General features: G+C 53.0%; 1 protein-coding gene across 1 annotated transcript in view; it reads left to right on the forward strand.

Moving 5' to 3' along the window:
- The first annotated feature begins 987 nt into the window (after nt 1–987).
- The window catches only part of Dnah17 (dynein axonemal heavy chain 17), a 109,654-nt gene continuing 91,133 nt past the window's right edge, over nt 988–19,508 (forward strand). The window contains exons 1-15 of the mRNA XM_034504907.2: nt 988–1,326; nt 2,742–2,935; nt 3,916–4,108; nt 4,291–4,390; nt 4,595–4,680; nt 4,906–5,031; nt 5,807–5,959; nt 6,111–6,197; nt 8,491–8,658; nt 8,977–9,093; nt 10,454–10,719; nt 11,333–11,528; nt 13,136–13,282; nt 17,086–17,194; nt 18,152–18,255. Of these exons, the coding sequence (XP_034360798.1) occupies nt 991–1,326; nt 2,742–2,935; nt 3,916–4,108; nt 4,291–4,390; nt 4,595–4,680; nt 4,906–5,031; nt 5,807–5,959; nt 6,111–6,197; nt 8,491–8,658; nt 8,977–9,093; nt 10,454–10,719; nt 11,333–11,528; nt 13,136–13,282; nt 17,086–17,194; nt 18,152–18,255 (2,382 nt within the window). The 5' untranslated portion in view covers nt 988–990. The remainder of the gene's footprint in view (nt 1,327–2,741; nt 2,936–3,915; nt 4,109–4,290; nt 4,391–4,594; nt 4,681–4,905; nt 5,032–5,806; nt 5,960–6,110; nt 6,198–8,490; nt 8,659–8,976; nt 9,094–10,453; nt 10,720–11,332; nt 11,529–13,135; nt 13,283–17,085; nt 17,195–18,151; nt 18,256–19,508) is intronic.

The raw sequence follows: 19,508 nt of genomic DNA on the forward strand, positions 1-19,508 counted from the left end.
CCTCAGTAGTACCGACTTACTTAGCAAGACTTGGAGGTGGGCAAACATTCACATTCCAGTGCCTGCACTCAGTAATGACCTGGTGCTGGGAGCGGTCAGCTCAGCAGTAGCACCCAGCGTGTGCATCAGTACACGGTTCCTCCCGTGCTGAGGAGGTGCCGTTGTAGCTCCCATAGTCCAGAAATGAGCCCGGATCAGACTGGTTTGGCTCAGGGACCACTCTGAGTTTCTCTCTCTCTCCCCTCCCTCCCCCTCCTTCTTCCTCTCTGTTTCACTTTGTATATCGATCTTGCAACCTCAGAGAGAAGCCCTAGGTTCTAGGAAAGCCCTGGGTCCCTGAACAAGCACCTTCCCATTCAGATGGGGCCCGGACTAAGCCCCAGTTCTGGTGTGGGATGGCGGCTTTGAGGACCCGGGTGTGATAACATCTCAAAAGCTTTGAGCCTTAACTTTGGCCAAACCAAAGGTTAGGATCTGAGTGCTTCCAATGTGGCCTACAAAAGCTGACATTGGCAACAGCCGGTTCTGGAACAGGCTGAAACCCACCCACCAGGCCCAGAGGAGCCGAGCAACCCAGGTTTTGTGTGTGTGCAGATGCTATAGGTCGATCTCAGATATCCTTCCTTGGTGTTTTCTGAGTTGCCCCCATTCCCCCCTTTCCTCCCCTGTTGCCTACCCCACCCCCACACCGATATAGTCATTTCTTCTTCTCTTTTCCCCATGTCCATCTCTCATCTTTCCCAGCTTACTTAATTTTATGGTCATAAAACCCAGGGGTGCCCTGTTTACCTGATGACCCCGTGTCAGGGCAGAAAAAGGTGCTCCTCCCTTGTCACCAGTCCAACCACAGATAAAGACAGAAAGGCCCCGGAGCCCCTTTCACCAGTGTGGTTGGGACAGAGAGTCTGTGCGGTTCTGAAAGCCCAGAAACCAGCTGGAACCTGCTTGTTCATTCCACAGAGGACTGTGGTGTAAGGAAAGGTGACAAGCATGCCAGACCCCAGAATCGATTATCTGGAGACAGTGTCTTCTGTCCTCCTCAAGTTCAAGGCCGACAAGTGGGGCAAACTGGTAGGAGCGGAGGAGAACATGGCCCTGCTCACAGAATTCCTGGACAAAACGGATAACCCCGTGCTGGTGCTGACACTCAATGCTGCTGGTATGATCGTTCCCTGCCTGGGTTTCCCAGAGTCCCTCAAGTCCAAGGGAGTTTACTTTATCAAGACGAAGCCGGAGAACATTACCAAGGACAACTACAAGACCCGCCTCATCTATGGAGACATCAGCCCCACCCCTGTAGACCAGCTGATTGCAGTGGTGGAGGAGGTGTGTGGGCCTAGGCTGGCAGGGGCGGGGCCAGGTGGGGGTGGGGTGGGAACTGGAGCACCAAAGCTTGAGGAGGACCCTGACGAGCCTAAGACCTTGCTGTTCCAATGGGATGCATCCCCCGAGTGGCCGCACCTAAGAGCTGGTTGGAAATACAGACAGACCCACTCCAGGTGATGTGGCAGGAGTCCAACAGGCTTGTCCTCTTCCCAGCATTAAAGTTGCCCTCTTTCCTCTGGTAATAGTCTCTGCCATCTTCTGTCACCTCAGGTGTGGGCCATCCAAGGACCAGTGGATGGTTCCCCCGGCTTTGAGACTTTGAGTTAGGAAAGACAAATAGTACAGTCTTGTCTGTTCCTGTTTGCTGCTGTCATACCTCCTACTCGCCCTTGGCAGTGCAGCGGGGTGAGGATAGCCTCTGGTGGGCCACACTAGCAGGCTAGGTTATGTAAACCCCCCCCCCCCCCCATCATCATAGAACAAGGACCCGGGATTCTGCCTGTGCTTATTCAAAGAGGAATGTGAAGGCAGGAGGCCACTTGGCAGGGACTGCAAGCCAAGAGTGGGAAGCCTGGCAGTCCACAGCCAATTCAGTGGCATCTCTAATCCCAGATGCTCTTGAAGCTGGAAGCCCAAGGCCCGGGAGTCAGCTGGCCCTCTCCAGCTACACCTCTGTCCTGGGCTTAGATGGCCACCTCTCCCAGTTCCCTCCCGGGATAGATTTTTGTGTCCGGATCTCTTCATATGAGGCCCCACGTGCTACTGGTTAGGGCTCAGCCTCCTGGCCTGATTTACCTCATTGCCTCTTCAAAGGCTGTGTTAGCCTGAGCAGAGATGGCTCAGTGGACACAGAGCTTGCTGCACAAACAGAAGAGCATGGGTTCCCAGCTCCAACACCACATTAAGAGCTAGGTGTGGCCATGGCATCTTGTAATGACAGCCCTTGGGGGCAGAGACAGAAGGAGCCATGCCCATTGACATGCTAGCCATCTAGTCCAGTTGATAAATGTTCCAGGTCCAGGGAGATATTTTGCTTCAAAACATAAGGTGGAAGACACATTGACTTGTAACCTCTACATGGGTTCATGTGTGCAACACACACACATGTCTCCAGATGTAGTCACATATTAAGGTACAGGTAGTAGGACTATATGAATGGACATAGTAACATAACCCAGCCCACCTTAGCCCTTAAACTTCCTGCAAGAAGTGTGGCTCACATGCTATGGTTGTGAGCCGTGGAGAGCTGATGGCGGCTGGCCATCACGGGCTTAGGAACTCCAGCTGCCTCATCTCCAGGAGAAAGGTTTTGCTTTCTCATGGTTAAGGGCACAGAGGTCTCCCAACTCCCCCAGCGGGACCCAGCTCCTCAGAACAGCAGAGCCTGGCAGAGTCACTGCCGTGTCTCCTTTCAGGTCCTCTACTCTCTGCTAAACCAGAGTGAGAACATGGATGGATGGCCCCGGGTGGTGTCAGAAGACATAGTCAAGCAGGTCCACAGGCTGAAGAACGAGATGTTTGTGATGGGAGGCAAGATCAAGGGGAAAACCCTGCTGCCTATCCCTGAGCACCTGGGTAGCCTGGACGGCACGCTGGAGTCCATGGAGAGGTGGGTGGCAGCTCGAGGGAAATGGGGGGTGGGGACCCGAGCCGTGGATTGATTCTATGATCAACATTCATGAGGTTCTCAAGTGTAGGCTAGGGGAACCAAATCCGCAGTGGAGGGCAAACACAGGGAGTAGATCCTGGGAATCCAACCACCCAGCAGTACCTACACCAGGGGATGAGGGACCCGCCTGTATCTTCCTTTCCATTTACACATGTGTGTGTAATCACTACACTGCTCAAACGGCAACCTCACATGCTGGCTCTGAGATGCCTCCCTGAGGGGCATGTGGAGGGATGTTTGGCAGGAAGCTGCAAGTCAAGCTATAGAGGGTGATGGCATCCAGAGCTTCAGGAACTTGAGGTTTCCTGGCATCTAAACCACCCTGGTATGTGAAACTCTAGAACTCACCTGTGTGAGCTTGTCCACACATGCCTATTGGGTGATAGCTCCTCAGTCTTATCCTGGCTGGTCCTCCAGGGACTGTTCATGAAGCCCCCAACATTGTCCTGTGATGTGGGTGGTGGTGGTGGTGGCGGTGTTGATAGTGATGGTGGTGATAGTGGTGATGATGGTGGTGATGATGGTGGTGGTGATGGTGGTGATGGTGGTGGTGATGGTGGTGATGATGATGGTGGTGATGATGATGGTGGTGATGGTGGTGGTGATGGTGGTGATGGTGGTGGTGATGGTGTTGGTGATGATGGCGGTGGTGGTGGTGGTGGTGGTGGTGATGGTGATGGTGGTGATGGTGGTGATGGTGGTGATGGCGGCGGTGGTGGTGGTGGTGGTGGTGGTGGTGGTGGTGGTGGTGAGGATGGTGGTGATGGTGGTGGTGGCAGCAGTGGCTGTGGTGGCTCAGGACTTTGTTACTTGTAGGCTGCTGGTGTGGGGCAGGGGGTAGGTGGATTTCCCCTCAGTGGCAAGGGAATCCATGTGTGTGTGTGGCCACGAGAGCATCATCCCGACCTTGCCCTCAACAGGATCCCCTCCTCCCTGGACAACTCGCTCCTGCACTCCATCGAGACCATCATCATTGACTGGTCCCATCAAATCCGGGATGTGCTGAGCAAAGACTCAGCCCAGGCCCTGCTGGATGGCCTGCATCCACTGCCCCGTGTGGAATTTGAGTTCTGGGACGCCCGGCTCATGAACCTGCAGTGCATCCACGAGCAGGTAGGGCGTCACTCTGCCCGGCAGCCGGGTCCTCGCTGGCCCACTGGGGCACCGGTCAGCCTGGTGTTGCCCTCCCAGGGACCCCAACATACATTCCTGGTACCTTCTTCAGCCCTGGCAGCCCCCGGTTGGGCTCCCTCGCCTGAGGGTTGGACTGAGAGCTGGGGTTCTTCGGTCCTCAGCTAAACAGGCCCAAGGTGAACAAGATAGTTGAGATCCTGGAGAAAGCCAAAAGCTGCTATTGGCCAGCCCTACAAAATGTCTACATGAATGTCACCCAAGGTGAGCCAGAGTCCGTAATCCACAAAGCCGTCGCACCTTCAAGGGAGGGCTGTGTGGACTGTCACTAACCCCAGGGAGTTATGTCACCCCATGAGCAGTTCCTCAGCTCACTCCTGGGATGACCCTGAAACCCTATGGCTCTCTCATTTCTCAGTGACTGCCTCCCTCCCCCCATCAGCACCATCCCTTGTCCCCTTATGCCAGGGCTGAAGGAAGCCAACGACATTGTCTTATATCTGAAGCCCTTACGCATCCTGTTAGAGGAGATGGAGCAGGCAGACTTCACTGTGGTATGTTGATAAGGGAAAGCCAACTGGCTGGGTGGGAGAGGTGGGCACAAGGCGGTTTAGAGCCCTCGGCTTCTATCCGGGACATCCAGCACAGATTCCCCCTTGGGAATCCTCTTCTGGAGGCCCAGGGCTAGCTGTGGGAAGAGGTAGGCTGGGGGAGCTGGTGGGGAGGGGGGCACGGCAACCGACGTCAGCCACTCCAGCAATCCGGGCTGTCTATCCCAGCTCCCCAGTTTCATCGTCAAGGTGTTGAGCACAATCTGCTTCATCTGGGCCACCTCTGAGCACTACAACACGCCATCCAGGGTCATTGTCATCCTGCGGGAGTTCTGCAACCAGATCATCGAGATGGTGAGTGACGCAAGCCCCAGCCTGGTCTCTCCCCACGCTCCACTCCCCTCAGGTCTGGGCATTCTCAGGCCTCAACCTGGAGCCATGCCTGGGGTGGCTCTCGAAGATTTTTTCCCAGGGTGCCTTGCTAGCTAGTACCCCCATCAGGAGCAAGGAGGAAAGTAGGGGGAGGGGGACAGTTGCCCTGAGAACCCCAGTACCCCAGCACTCAGCCAGGTACTCTGTGGGGCCTCCTACAACCCTCAACACACCCTCTCCTCTCCTCTCCTCTCCTCTCCTCTCCTCTCCTCTCCCCTCCCCTCCCCTCCCCTCCCCTCCCCTCCCCTCCCCTCTCTTCCCCTCCCCTCCCCTCCCCTCCCCTTCCCTCTCCTCTCCCCTCCCTCTCCCCTTCCCTCCCCTCCCCTCCCCTCTCCTCTCAAGTACTGTCAGAGCAGTCACCAGCACAAGCCGAAGGACCTTAATCCAGGCCACTAAAGCATGTTTAAATCCCGCTTGTAGGAGGATCTGACATGTGTCATGCACAATGCTCACACACACGCTTACACACACGCACATACACATAGCTCACACACACGACACTCACACATATGATGCTCACACACCATGAAAACCAAGAAACCGTGTGTCTCCCATGTCTGGTGATCCCTAATCCACTGTAGCCTGGACAGGAGAGGAGTCTCAGAAGGACTGATCCTCTTCCAGCACCCACTGTGCCGGGATCCTGCTGGGAGGCTCCTCAGGGGATGGCTTAGGATGCCTGTCTTTTCCTGTCTAGACTAGAACCTACCTGAGCCCAGACGAGGTGCTGAAGGGCTTGCAGGGTGAGATAGAGGAGGTCCTGAACGGCATCTCCCTGTCGGTGGGCGTCCTCAAAGAACTCTTCCACGCCTACGACTTCTGCTGTGCGAACATGAAGCTCTTCTTTAAGGTACCCGCTGACTCTTGGTGCCTGGGTCTCAGCAAACTGGGCCAAGCCAGTGCCACCCCTGGCAGGTGGGCAGGTGGGCAGGTGGACTAACAGAAGCAACCATGGCCTCCTCTGGCCACTCACCCACCTCTCATCCTCTCCCTTCTAAAAGGACAGGCCACCCGTGCTGTGGGAATTCCCTTCGGCCCTCGCCTTCTCCCGCATGAATTCCTTCTTCAACCGTGTGCAGACCATTGAGGTAAAGTTGGAATCCCATTCCCTCTCGCCCCCAAGTCCCTCAGAAGAGGCTCCCGGGGCTGGACTCAGTGGTGTCGTCATCTCATCACTGGGAGAAAATAAATCCACCGTCGTCTTCTAGTTAGAAAAATCTAAGTGAAAGGTAAACTGTGTTCCTCTGTGCCTAAACCTGGCAGCTGCTTCTCCCTCCACTCCAGTCTTGTCACCAGCCAATACAATGACCGTCGTCAGCAAGCCAGTGCCCAAAGGCATAGTTAATGCACAAAATCAGTACAACAGAGGACTTTGGATCCCTGTGTGAGCATCATGTGTGTGAGCATCGTGTGTGTGAGCATCGTGTGTGTGTGTGTGTGTGTGAGCATCGTGTGTGTGAGCATCGTGTGTGTGAGCATCGTGTGTGTGAGCATGTGTGAGAGAGAGAGAGAGAGCATCATGTGTGTGAGTTATCATGTGTGTGAGCATCGTGTGTATGAGCATCGTGTGTGTGAGAGAGAGAGAGAGAGAGAGCATCATGTGTGTGAGTTATCATGTGTGTGAACATTGTGTAAGTGGTGTGTGTGTGAACGTCGTGTGTGTGTGTGTGTGTGTGTAAGACAGAGAGAGAGAGAGCATCGTGTGTGTGAGTTATCGTGTGTGTGAGCACTGTGTGTTATGTGTGTGAATGTCGTGTGTGTGTGAGCATTGTATGTGAGCATTGTGTGAGCATCATGTGTATGATTGTGTATATGACCATCATGTGTGACACATGTCAAGTGAAAATCCAAGAAAGCATCAAGATGGTTTGTTTCCCTGTAGAGAAGAGGTGGAGGGCTCCTCCAGCTGAGTAAGACAAGAGGCCCTCAGTGTGTGTAATTTTCATATGTGTGTGGTGAACACACATGTGTGAGCAGGCATATGCACTCCTATGCTGGGGTACAGACCAGAAGAAGACATCGGTGTCCTGTTCTACCATATTCTGCCTTATTCACTTGAGGCAGGGTCTCTCCCAATGTGGAGGACTGTTGGCGGTCAGCGAGCCCCAGCCGTTGTCCTCCCCGACCTTCATAGTGCCAGGTTCTGAATGTGTGAGACTTCACCAGATGTTTTTATGTGTATGAACGTTTTGCCTGCCTGTATGTGTATATACTGTGTACACCAGGTACCCACAGAACCAGAGAACATCAGATTCCCCCAGAATTGGCATTAATGATGGCTCCAAGTTGCTATCTCTGTGGGTGCTGGGAACCAAACCCAGGTCCTTTGTAAAGGGCAGCATGCAATCCTGACCCCTGAGCCCTCTCTCCAGCACCCTCACACACGTGCCCAGATTGGTAGGTGCTGGGGAGTTGCCCTCAAGTCCTGAGGTCTGTGCAGCAAGCACACCCAGCAGCCGAGCCCTCTCCTCGCCCCACCCCACCTTGCTTCTGGGCTTATAAAGTTTTGCACGAGGCGACTGGCTTTTAACTTCATGTGTGAGGCCCTCAATGCTTTGAAAGGAGGAGGACAAGCTGGGGCTGGGGCCCAGTCGATAGGGCGTGTGCCTCTCGCAGGCACAGAGTCTCACCTCCAGCAACGCTGAGTGCAGCGGCGCACCTGTAACCCCAGCATGTGGGAAGCAGAGGCAGAGTTCAAGGTGGCATCATCTATTAACATACAGTGGTCAACGTATAGAGCATCAGCTATAGAGTGAGTTTGAGACCAGCTAGTGCCCGAGACCCTGAGTCAAGACGATGATGGGGAGGGAGGAAGACGGTGAGGTACAGAAATGCCCATTGTCCTCGGGGCTGGGGACCCTGTTGTTGAAACAAGAATATTGCACACACCAGTATCAGTTGAGGGGATGAGAGTCAAGACGTTTGTCTTCAGGGAAGGAATTACCATGGGCCGACATCTGGGCAAAGCTAGGCAGTGGGGTTCCTCGTGTAAGTTTCCCGACACGGGGTACCAGTGTCTACCGTGGAACCAGATTTTCTCAGTGTGGACGGCTTTCCAGGGGACAGAGAACCTGAGGCTCAGCCACAGTGTGAGAGACCCTGATACCTTTCCAGACCTGAGGAGGAGCAGAGGTGATTCCTGAAGGAGTCGCCCCTCCCCCATCCCTTTGCTCCTTGTTCTAGAAATGGCTGTGAGGCACACAGGCTCTGAAAAACACACCCGACACGTGTCCCTTGAATGCTTCGTGTGCACCCAGCAATCTCATGTGTGCCACTCCAGGGCTCTCCTTGATGGTTTAGAAGGTCCCCAGCCCCTTGACTTCATCCCTGGAGATGAATGGGCTGGGCTGATGATCCTTGTGCCTTCCCACCCTGTGCTAGGACCTTTATAAAACGGCCATTGAGTTTCTGAAGCTGGAGAAGATTGAGCTGGGTGGCGTGCGGGGCAACATCCTGGGGAACCTGGTGACCCAGATCTACGACGAGGTCTTCGAGCTGGTAAAGGTGTTTGCTGAGTGCAAATACGACCCTCTGGACCCCGGAGACTCGGTAAGTCTGGGAAGGAACTGATGCTGACCCCCAGGGAGTGGGGTGACGGGGGCAGGGGGTGAGTGACAGGTAGTCCCTCCCAGGGAGTTAAGAACTTTAATAGGTTGTCACTGAAAGTGTAGAAGCTATAGTCCCCATGCCAATGCATGGACAGGATCTGGGGAGTCAGGGGCGGGGAGATGGCAGTGTTGGGGATCCCAACCCCAAGTCCACAATCCCCCACTGAGCTGTGTAGCCGGCCCCATCGCCACTTCGCTTAACCCCGAGGCCTCCCGGCCTGGTGACTGCAGCTACCTGCCCTGCTTCCTTTCCTGTCAGAGCTTTGATGATGATTACAGTGACTTTGAGACTAAGATCCAAGACCTGGACAGGAGGCTGGCCACCATCTTCTGCCAAGCCTTTGACGACTGCAACTGCATTGAGTCTTCTGCAAAGGTAGGCGAACACCGTCGTCCATCACTGCAGGGCCATCGAGTCTGTCTATCCGCTCTCTGACCATATTATCAGGAACAACCCCCCCCTCCCTAGTGAAAGCGGTCGGAGGGGACTTGGGCACCTGGAAGGGCCTGGATACCCAAGGCAATGGACACCTCTCCATTGTCAGAGCTGGGTTTTCTGACCTCTGCTGGAGACTCAAGAAGGTTCCAGCACTGGAGCACCAAGATCTCTCTCTAGCAGAACCTGGTGCAACCTCTGTTCTTATACATGCAAATGTAGAGAGCATGGGAGCCCTTAAGATGCAGCTGCAGTGATGGGTAACATCTAGGATTGCTTAGCTTGGGAACCTGAGGTGAAGTGGCAATGTATGCAAATTATATGCAAATTAGCACCATGTCTCCACCCTCCAAGTTAATTTAGTGACACTTGTTGAGGCAGGAAGGGAGTTTCATCTGGTGCTGCAGTGTGAGGACACTCTATCTTCCCCACTGCCTTGGGTTCCGCTTCCTTCCGAGTTAGCACAGCTGGCTGTTTCTGGATGAAACAGCCAGCTGTGCGCCTTGCTAATGCTTCAGGCCTCTCTCTCCACAACATTCCCTCACGCACACCCCATCAGGAGTTCATAGTCAAGTTGATAACCAAGGTTAATGGTCACATGCACCTCAGGGGAAACAGACTCAGGAAAAAAAAAAAAAAAAAAAAAAAAACAGAGGCGCATCTGGTCTGCTGACTAAGGCATGAAGAGACGCCATACACACCCCCAGACTCTCAGATCCCAACAGGAGCACACAAGGAAACACACTGAAGGGAGCTGAGCCCCCACCTTCATGAGGGGTGCCCGGCTCTTTTTCTGTGAGAGGCAGGTGGGCCCTTGAGGGGCCCACCTTATCATCTCCAAATGATACATGGCCTTGGCTTATCCCAGGTCTTCTCCCTCTCGAGATTCACTTCCGTTCTCAGTCACTCCCCAAATTTTTACTACAATGAAGTTATACTAACTTCCCAAAACTTTACTATAATGGTAAGTTAGAAACACTTAGCCCTTGGGAATGCCCTCTAGCAATCCTCCTGTGACAAGTGCAGCTGTCCAGACACTAGGTCTCCCTGTCATCAGCACGTCAACACAGGACCTGAAAAGTTTCGGAGCGTTGCTCACCTGACCTTCTACTTGCAGAAGATAAAAGTTAGAGTTGCCTTTCCTAAAGCCAGAGGCCAAAAAATAAAAAATTTAAAAGGCTCCTGTGTCCTCAGTCCTGAAGTCTGGTTCACGCTCGTTTTGTCAAATCCCCCTACCTTGGGGACAGGGCTGGAAGCAGCAGGGACGATGGCACAGCTCCCCTGTCCCTTGTCTCCACAGCTCCTGTACATGTGCGGGGGCCTCCTGGAACGACCCCTGATTCTTGTCCAGGTGGTACCTAGGTACTCAGTGATGCTGGAGATGTTTAACACTGAGCTGGACAATGCCAAGCTCATGTACGATGCTCAGATGACGGCCTCCGAAGACGGCCAGATACCACCCATCCACAAAAACATGCCCCCCGTGGCGGGGCAGCTCAAGTGGAGCCTGGAACTGCAGGAGAGGCTTGAGGTGTCCATGAAGCACCTGAAACACATCGAGCACCCGTGAGTGCCAGGCCAGGCTGGGAAGGGCCCAGGTAGCTATGCATCCTTGCCTGCGGGGAGGGAGCTGGTCCTGGCCTCACGGAAATAATTCAAGTCCATCTGATTGGGAGCAAAGAGGCTATCCACCATGCTTGTTAGAGTGAAGGAGTCACTAAGACCCGCATTTGGCAGGATTTCTGAGGCACGCTGTGGAGGAAGGGGAGGACGCTCAGGGATCCTGTGGCGTGCACAGATGGGGAGCAGGCAGTCTGTGGGACCCAGGGGTCACACTGGCTTTACTAGAGTCTAGTCAGCCCCAAGTTGGAAAGGAAGCTGTGAGTTCCAAACAGAGCTATGGTTAGTTGGGGCTACTGCAATGTGTCCCCCTAGGGTCTTTACTTCAGCTCATGGGGCCGTACTGACAGGCTAAGAACTCAGATACCATATGTTTCACATGTGGGCCAGGTGTCACCTGATAGCATACTCACTCTGTCATCCTGGAAAGAACAGGTAGCTGGGAGCCTGCTTCAGCACCCTGAGGTCTGGCAGCAGCCGATGGGAGCATTAGAAAGACCTAGAAGGTAATGTCAGGGTGAAGCCTGGCACCCCATTGCTCTACCCCACTCTGACCCAGGGTCATGTCCAGTATGGAGGCCAAGCTGATCTACGACAAGTATGACGAGATGATGGGGTTGCTGAAAAGCTGCCGGGAGAAGAAATACCAGCAGTGGGTGGAGGGCGTGGACCAGGACTGCCACTTCAACCTGGGGCAGCCACTCATTCAGCGTGACCCCATCTCCAGCCTCATCCAAGTCAACTTCAGCAAGGCGGTGGGTCCCGAGTGGGGGGTCTCATGGGGGTGGGCTTAGAGGAAGGTGAAAGCCCCGGCTCACCACACCGCAGGCTGACTCCCCCACCAACAGTGAGCATTTATGGAGATTGCTCTGTGTACCTGTGTGTGTGTGCATGTATGTGCTTGAGTGTACATGTGCACAGATGTGTGTATATGTGTGTATATACACAATGTCCGTGAGTGTGCTTGAGTGTGTGTGTGTGCATGTGTGTGTACGTGTGTGTACCTCTGTGTGTGTGTATGTGTGTATGTGTGTATGTGTATGTTACAGGCACCTACAGGTTTGTTGAATATTTTCAGTGGTTTAGGTATAGGCGAAACAGTAACATGCTTGGAACATCTTCAAGGCTGGCGTATCGCTCAGTGGTAGAGTCCTTGTCAGTTACACAAGAGGACCTTTGGTCCATGATCCTGACTAGGGGAGGGGCTTTAAGACAGTCTTTATTTTTATTGATTTGATTGACCAAACCCAGGACCTCACACATACTAGGCACACGCTCTACCACCGAGCTACATACCCAGACCTTTTAGTTTATTCAGAGACACAGAGTCTGGCTTTCAGTTCATTCTCTCACGACTCAGATTTCCAAGTAGCTGGGATTTCAGGCTTCGGCTGCCTTTTTGGAAATCTGTCTGCATTTCCCATGACCCCAAGCAAAGCATAAATTTGAAGATTAAAGTCTCTGTATGACCCAGAGAGACGGGCCAGGTAGCCAGAGTGGAACATTCCAGGGCTAAACCTGGGTGGTTCAGATGTGTGTGTAAGATGGACACCAAGTGAATGCTCTGCCTAGCATGACCCCGTCCTGTCTGGACATGTGATGCCGCCAGGGAGGCAGGGAGGGGACGCAGGATGGCTTCTTAAAGCCTTTTCTTTTCTCAAAATTTATTCCTCCCTCCAAAACATACAGGCTGGGCATTGCTGTATGTGTGTGCTTGGCACATATAGGCTGGGCATTGCTGTGTGTGTGCTTGGCACACACTTCTGAGGCCAGTCTAGTCTCTATCCTGCCCTCCCAGTTCTTCCCAGTAAGGGGGCGGGGTTCAGGGGCAGAGAGAGATGATAACCAGTTAGTACAAGCAAAGAGGTAACATCAGGTGCCCCAGGCAAAGGAATGAGAAGGGAAGATGGCAAGGGAGTCACTACGGAGCTGGGGGGACAGGGCAGATAAAATTTCAGACCTGGGCCAAGCCTTGCAGGCAGGCACTGAAGCCTTGATGAGAATAGCTTTGGGGACAGCAGTGTTGGCTGTCATGTCAATCCCCTGGGTCAGATAAAGTGTGAGGGAAGAGAGAAGGAAGAAGAGAGAGGAGAAGGTCCTAAGAAAACCTCTCAAGGGCCCGGGGGGGTGGGGGGGAGATAAAGATAAGAGATGGATGACGTCATCAGCTCACAATGATGATGTCAAGCTTTCCCTGGCTCGGATCCATCTCGTAGGGTGAAGCCACCCAGAGCCTGCCAGCAAGCACCACGTCCCACCCACCCACCTTGAAGTTTTTTGGCTGTGAGAAGCCAAGGGGCAGCGGGGCCCCATGGTTGAGGTCACCTTCTGATGGGTTCCCTGCTCTTCCCTGGCCCTTTAGTTGGTGGCAGTCCTGAGAGAAGTGAAATATTTGAACTTCCAGCATCAGCAAGAGATTCCAAGCAGTGCAGAGAAGCTCTTCTCGGAGAACGAAACCTTCCGGAAGTTCGTGGGCAACCTGGAGCTCATTGTCGGCTGGTACAACGAGGTAAGCTGATGCCATCTTGGGCAGGGACATTTGCATATTCAAATGTGCCTCCAGCCGATCTTGACCTCCCAGTGTCAGAGGCTAGAGATGATGGTGACTCAAAGCACGAGGCCACTGGAAGCGCCATCTTGGTTGGGCTCTGGCTAACACTGAATGGTTCGATGTACCGGCTTCAGAGGTTTCCCCGAGCTTTGGGAATTGACATCACTCCACATTGCTTCCATTACTTTGTGAAAGTCAGGGAGGGGCCCCTTCTGGAGCCCAGATGGGAACGGCAAGTCACCCAGCTAGTGCAGAGGAAGCTGCATGAGGGGCTGGAGAGAGACCACCACCCTCAGCTGTTGGCTCAAGAATCCCTTGACTCTCTGGCCCCTCTGACCTGGGGGCCAGTTACAGCCTTCATGTACTGCTAAGAGTCTCAGGCATTGATTAGCCTTGAGGACAGTCTGCCCCCGGCAGCAGAAACGGCTTCTAAGTCAACTGTAGGCATGGGGCTCATGTGCCTGTCCCACTCTTGGGGAAAGGTGGTGTTAGAGTTTGCAGTCTGGGTGCTGTTAGATAGTACGGCACCATCAGGAAGTGGGCCTTATGGAAGGACTTAGGACACTGGTGACACAGAAGACAGTACTGGGCCCCACCTCCTCCCTTTGGTCCTCTGATCACCACAAGGTGATCTCTGCTCCAGGGTCCTACCTGCATGACATCTGTCTTACCACGGGCTCCAACACACTTACACCCACCTCAGAATGAGACTGTGGAAGCCACGAGCTACAGCTCTCAAGTTGGTTTTCTTGGGTTATGTGTCTGGAACAAGCAGTCCCAGGTATCACAATCCCTCAGGCATAGACAGTGGGCCAGGCCAGATGCTGACAGGCTCAACACCACCACTGTGACCTAGCACCACACTCCAAGCTGCCCAGGACACTGCAGAACTATGTCTTCCAGTTCTTGAGGTCAGAAGTGCATAACCTGTCCACTGCAGAGGTGGAGGTGCCGGCTGAGGGGCAGGGGTGCTGAGGGGGATAGGATCTGTTCACTGGGCCTCTTCAACTGCTAAAGACCACTGATGTCCCCCACTAATGACTCAGGTGTCGGTCAAGGCTCTCCAGGGAAGCCTGTGGAGTCAGGAAGAGATGGCGGCCAAGAGATTGGCCTACAGGGACAATAATTACAAGGAATTGGCCTGTACAGTTATGGAGAATGTAAGGTCCACAGTGCGCCTCCTGCGAGCTAATGACCCAGGAAGGGACCATGCCATAATTTAGACAGTCCAAACCCTGGGAACCGGGGGATCTGGCAGTGTAAATACAAAACCAGGAGAGGAGACCAGATGCCCCAGGCAATGAGCCAGGAAAGGGGGTGCAAATTCCTCCCATTTCAACTTCCATCCCACTGATGAGGCCCACCCACATTGGGAGGGTCTCACTAGGCCCCTCTGATTCTGCTGTTTGCTAAGTCCTGCCAGAGACAGCACTGAGTAGCAAAAACAGGAAGAGTGGCAAAGAGGACAAGCTGCCCCAGCCATGAGGAAGCTCACTGACAGCCTCACCTGACCATCCCCCAAGAACCATCCACTCCCCCCTCCCCACACACACCCCTGCACTGGCCACACACAGTGCCACCCTAAATGCAGCTTAAGTGAAGACCTAGGGCGCAGGCAGACTTCAGGGAAGGCAGCAGCAGCCTGGGTGGGGGGGCGTCTCCGCTTGGGACTTCCCTCACAAGCGATGCAAAAGCCAAAGGTACAGAGGAGAGCCTGGCTTGAAATATCACATGCTTGCCCACACATTCCAACCAGTAAAGACCCCACCATCCATGGCTGAGCTGTCCCTGCAATGTATTCAGCAGAGTTCAGCTGAGGGCAGTGACATGCAGCTGAAATCCAAGCATAGGAAGATGCCGAGTTAGGCTTAGGCCACTGGGAAACCCTGTGTCTCAAAGACAAAAGACAGTGCTGGGTGTGATGCACACCTATGGTGCACACAGGGAGGTGTGAGATGCACACCTATAGTGCTGGCACACAAGGAAGTAGAGGCAGGAGCATTGCTATGGGCTTGATGCTAACCTAGGCGACAGAGTGAGACCCTGGCTCAGTGGGTAAATACAACTGCTTCTAAGTCCAGTTCCTGAGTTCGGTCCTCAAAGATCCACACAGTGGCAGAACACTGACTCCTAAAAGTTGTCCTCTGGCTAGAATGCATGTATGGGTACAAGCATACACACGTGTGTGTGCCTGCACACACAGAGAAACACACAAACACACACGTAATGAAAGTTTCCGTTATGTTTTTGACTTCCTTCTTGCACCACATCTCTAAAATGCTCGTATCTGTCTTAACCTAGTTTCCTCAAGCCCACTTTCTCCACGCCAGCTGCCGCACAGCACAGCATGGGATCTTCCTTCCAAGGAGCAGCGCACACGCAATGTTCACAGAAAATGGAAGCCATGGAGGGTGTGCTGGACAGTTTTATGTCAGCATGACACAAGCTAAAGCCATCTGAGAGGAGGGAATGTCAATTAAGAAAAATGCCTCCGTAAGGTCCAGCTGCAGGGCATTTTCTTAACTAGTGATTGATGGGGAGGGCTCAGCTCACTGTGGGCGGTGCCATCCCTAGGCTGGTGGTCCTGAGTTCTACAAGAAAGCCAGCTGAGCAAGCCATGATAAACAAGACAGCAAGCAGCACCCCTCCATGACCTCTGCATAAGCCCCTGCCTCCAGATTCCTGCCCTGTTTGAGTTCCTGTCCTGACTTCCTCCAGTAATGGACTGCAATCTGGAAGTGCAAACCAACTAAACCCCCTCCTTCCCGACTGTCTTTTGGGTCATGATGTTTCAGAGGGATGATAAGCAGAAACAGGTCTGTGGACTGTACCCAGTGCAAACAATTTTTCTATAGTGACCTGGTCTTCAGGACAGAAAATGGCTGGGACAGCCACCAGAGGCCAGCAGTTAGAGTCAATAGTCAGGGCTCCCCTGACATCCACCACAGGCTCTGGTTACAGACACAAATGAGAGACCCAGTGTACTACATCACCTCAGGACACATGCTCCAAGTAAGGGCTCCAAGGAAGGAGCCACTGTCTTGTGTGTCACAGACAAGCCCTGACTAATGGTTAGCTTGGTTGCTTTTGATTGTTTGGTTTTGTGAGTTCACTTTTTCAAGGATCAGCCACTTTGGGGGGCTCACAAAGCAGAGCCGGCAGAAGCTGCAGGCTCTATTCCATGGTAAATAGACTTAAACACTTCTCCCAGACATGGCTCTCCCATGACATCGCTGGACTTCAGATGTTAGATTCCTGACCCTACCAGAGGTCTCGCAGCCAGAAGCATTCCTTACCCATCTCTTTCCCACTGAGGCCATCCTTTCCACGAGGAACAGATCATACGCGTGAATCCTTCGGGTTAAGAATCATGTGAGGAATCAGAATCACCTGGAATACAATTTATTTTATTTTGCAGGGGATATTATTTTCAATCGTGTGTGTCCGCCACATTTTTCTGGGTACCCTTGGAGGTCAGGGGCATTAGATCCTCTGCAGCAGAAGATTCAGGTGTGAGCCACCAGACGTGGGTGCAGGGAATTGAATTCAGGTCCTTCTAGAAGAGGAATGCACACTCTTAACCACTGAGGCAACTCTGCAGTACCAGGAATGCAACTTAGAAGTAACTCCCAGATGAACAGTATTGATCATAGCTGGTTTGGTGGTGTCTGTAAATGGGTCCTCAACACTTTAAATTCTAAGCAGCTTAAAAATCAAGATTTAGGAACCAAATCCTTAACTCTGCGGCATCTATCCTGCAGATAAAGACTACGGTGATGGAGGTGGAGTTTCCGCTGATCAAGTCAGAACTGGAAGCAATTGATGTCAAGCTGTTGAGTGCTGAGACGACATTGTTCTGGAATGGCGAAAGTACCTACACCACCTTTGTTTGTTTTGAGGGTTTAACCTACTCAGCACCTGCCCTCTGACATGCTGGGGTAGCTAGTTTTGCCTTCAGGCTCCAGAGAGTTGCCTGAACTGCTGTCATCCAACTTCCTGCCCATGCCATAAACCTTGCCCACATAACTCACAGACCTGGGCAAAGATCTCCAGGGAGCTATGAAGGGTCCAGCCATTTCCTGACAAAGTCCCTGGAGGCCTGGCCCTCCTCGTGTCTACTACCACTTGCACATAGCAAGTCGGTAGAGAAGACATATGGTCTCAGCTGCTCCAGGCAGATGCTGGGGGGAGAGGAAGGACAGGAAACGGTGGGTCTCCTTTCCCCTCCATATCACCAGCAAACAAGGCATGACCCTCATTTTCCCCCACCCTAGGGTGCCCTAGGAGTCCTGATGAGCCACACACTGCCACTTTCTTCCTCCTGAGACCTTTACTATGCCTTTAGCCACCCTTCCAGCCCCAGCCACACTCTACTGTCTCTGCTGGAAGGCTGAACCGAATGTCACCACATCTGTGACATGTGGACACCCAGACTTCCCCTGCAGACAGAGCCTAAATTCTTTCCCCCCCACCCTCCCTCACAGAGCTCAGCTCTTTCTCAGCCTCCCCTGAGGCCTTGGCAGCTTTAGCAGGTGCCCTGCCTCCTCGTTCACTCATAGTTGAGAAGGGGCTTAATCTTAGTAGTCCAAGGTGAGACAGGATCTACACCCTGGGCATCGAAGGAGAACTATCACCATAGTGGCAGATTGTGAACGAGTACCACCCCTTCACTCCAGAGAAGTCACAACGGCAACTCCTGCTTCACGTGGTAGATAGAGTAGAATATTTTGTAGGAGCCACCCCACCATATGGACCACTGAGGCCGCCTAGGAAAAGTGTGTGTCTTGCTGGGTTCCTGGGGTCAGATTGCCTTCCTTTGCATCACAGATGTGATGGAGTACATCCAGGAGATGCGGGAGATACTGCACAATCTGCAGAACCGGATCCAGAAAGCCAAGCAAAACATAGAAGGAATCACTCAGGCTATGCAGGTGAGCGAGCTGCTGAGGGCAAGGCTCTGGGGCCAGGGCGCCGGGGCCAGGCAGAGGCCTCCGGTAGGTGCTGCTCTGTAATAGGTGGTCAGAGAACCCCTCCACCCAATGCTCTGGACTGTGATGTCAGCATGCTCCCAGGACAGAAAGAGCATTTTCACTCAGCAGAACCCACTCCACTCCAGTCTGTTACAGTCAACAGACTGCGTGGGGCTCTGGCTGTACCAGGCTTGACACTAGGAATAAGTTGGGGCAAGAGATGGGCAGAGCACAGCTGATCAGGGAAGAGGCATCCTCTGGGTGTGAAAGACCCCGAATTTCCAGAAAGCCAAGGGACACTTCCCTAGCCCCCATCCTGGGTTTCACTAGCCTTAATTTGAAAAAAAAAACATTTGTGACTATGTGTTCAAAAGGAAGTTGTGTGCATGAGAGAGAGAGAGAGAGAGAGAGAGAGAGATCTGTGTGCACATGTGCACATGTGGAGAACAGAGGTTAATAGCAGGTGTGTTCTTCAGTAACCTTTCATCTTACCTTTTGAGACAGAGTCTCCTGAACCTGAATCTCACCGGTTGACTAGAGTGACTAGCCAAGGAGTCCCGGGATGCAGCTGTTCCTGCCCCCAGCCCCCAGCCCCCAGCCCCTCACTGGGCTTAGAGACATACACCAGAGCATCCAGCTTTTACGTGGGTGCTGGGCATATAGGTTGAGAACCTCATATTTGCACAGCAAGCATTTTATCCTCCCCAGACTAGAAAGCGCTTTAAAAAAAAAAAAATCTTTCCTCCCATAAATTCTCAGTTATATAACAACCTTATTGTATGCTTAAAGCAATCATACAGATGGGCATGCGTGGTAGGGGAAGGTAGCTATGAACTAGGTGCAACACTTAGGAAGCTGAGCTAAGTGTAATTTATTAATCCTGCAGTACTCGGGAAGCTGAAGTAGGGGACCCTGAGGTTGAGACCTACCCAGGTGTATACCGGAAGGCCCCACCTCAGAAAAACAATGAGAACAAACTACACAGGAGGCTGCAGAGATGGCCAGGCAGATAAGAGCAAGTGCTGCCCCTGCAGAGGACCTGGGTCCTGTCCCCAGCACACACACTGGATGGCTCACATCTGCCTCTAATTCTGGCCGAGTGGGAATCTGACTCACTCTCCTGTTCTGTGGGCACCACGTACATGTGGTACACACATAGACAAGCAGGCGTGCACACATACCTATACATAAACATTTAAAAACATGAGAGGAAG

Source organism: Arvicanthis niloticus, chromosome 6 (genome assembly GCF_011762505.2).
Source record: "Arvicanthis niloticus isolate mArvNil1 chromosome 6, mArvNil1.pat.X, whole genome shotgun sequence".
NCBI lineage: Eukaryota > Metazoa > Chordata > Mammalia > Rodentia > Muridae > Arvicanthis > Arvicanthis niloticus.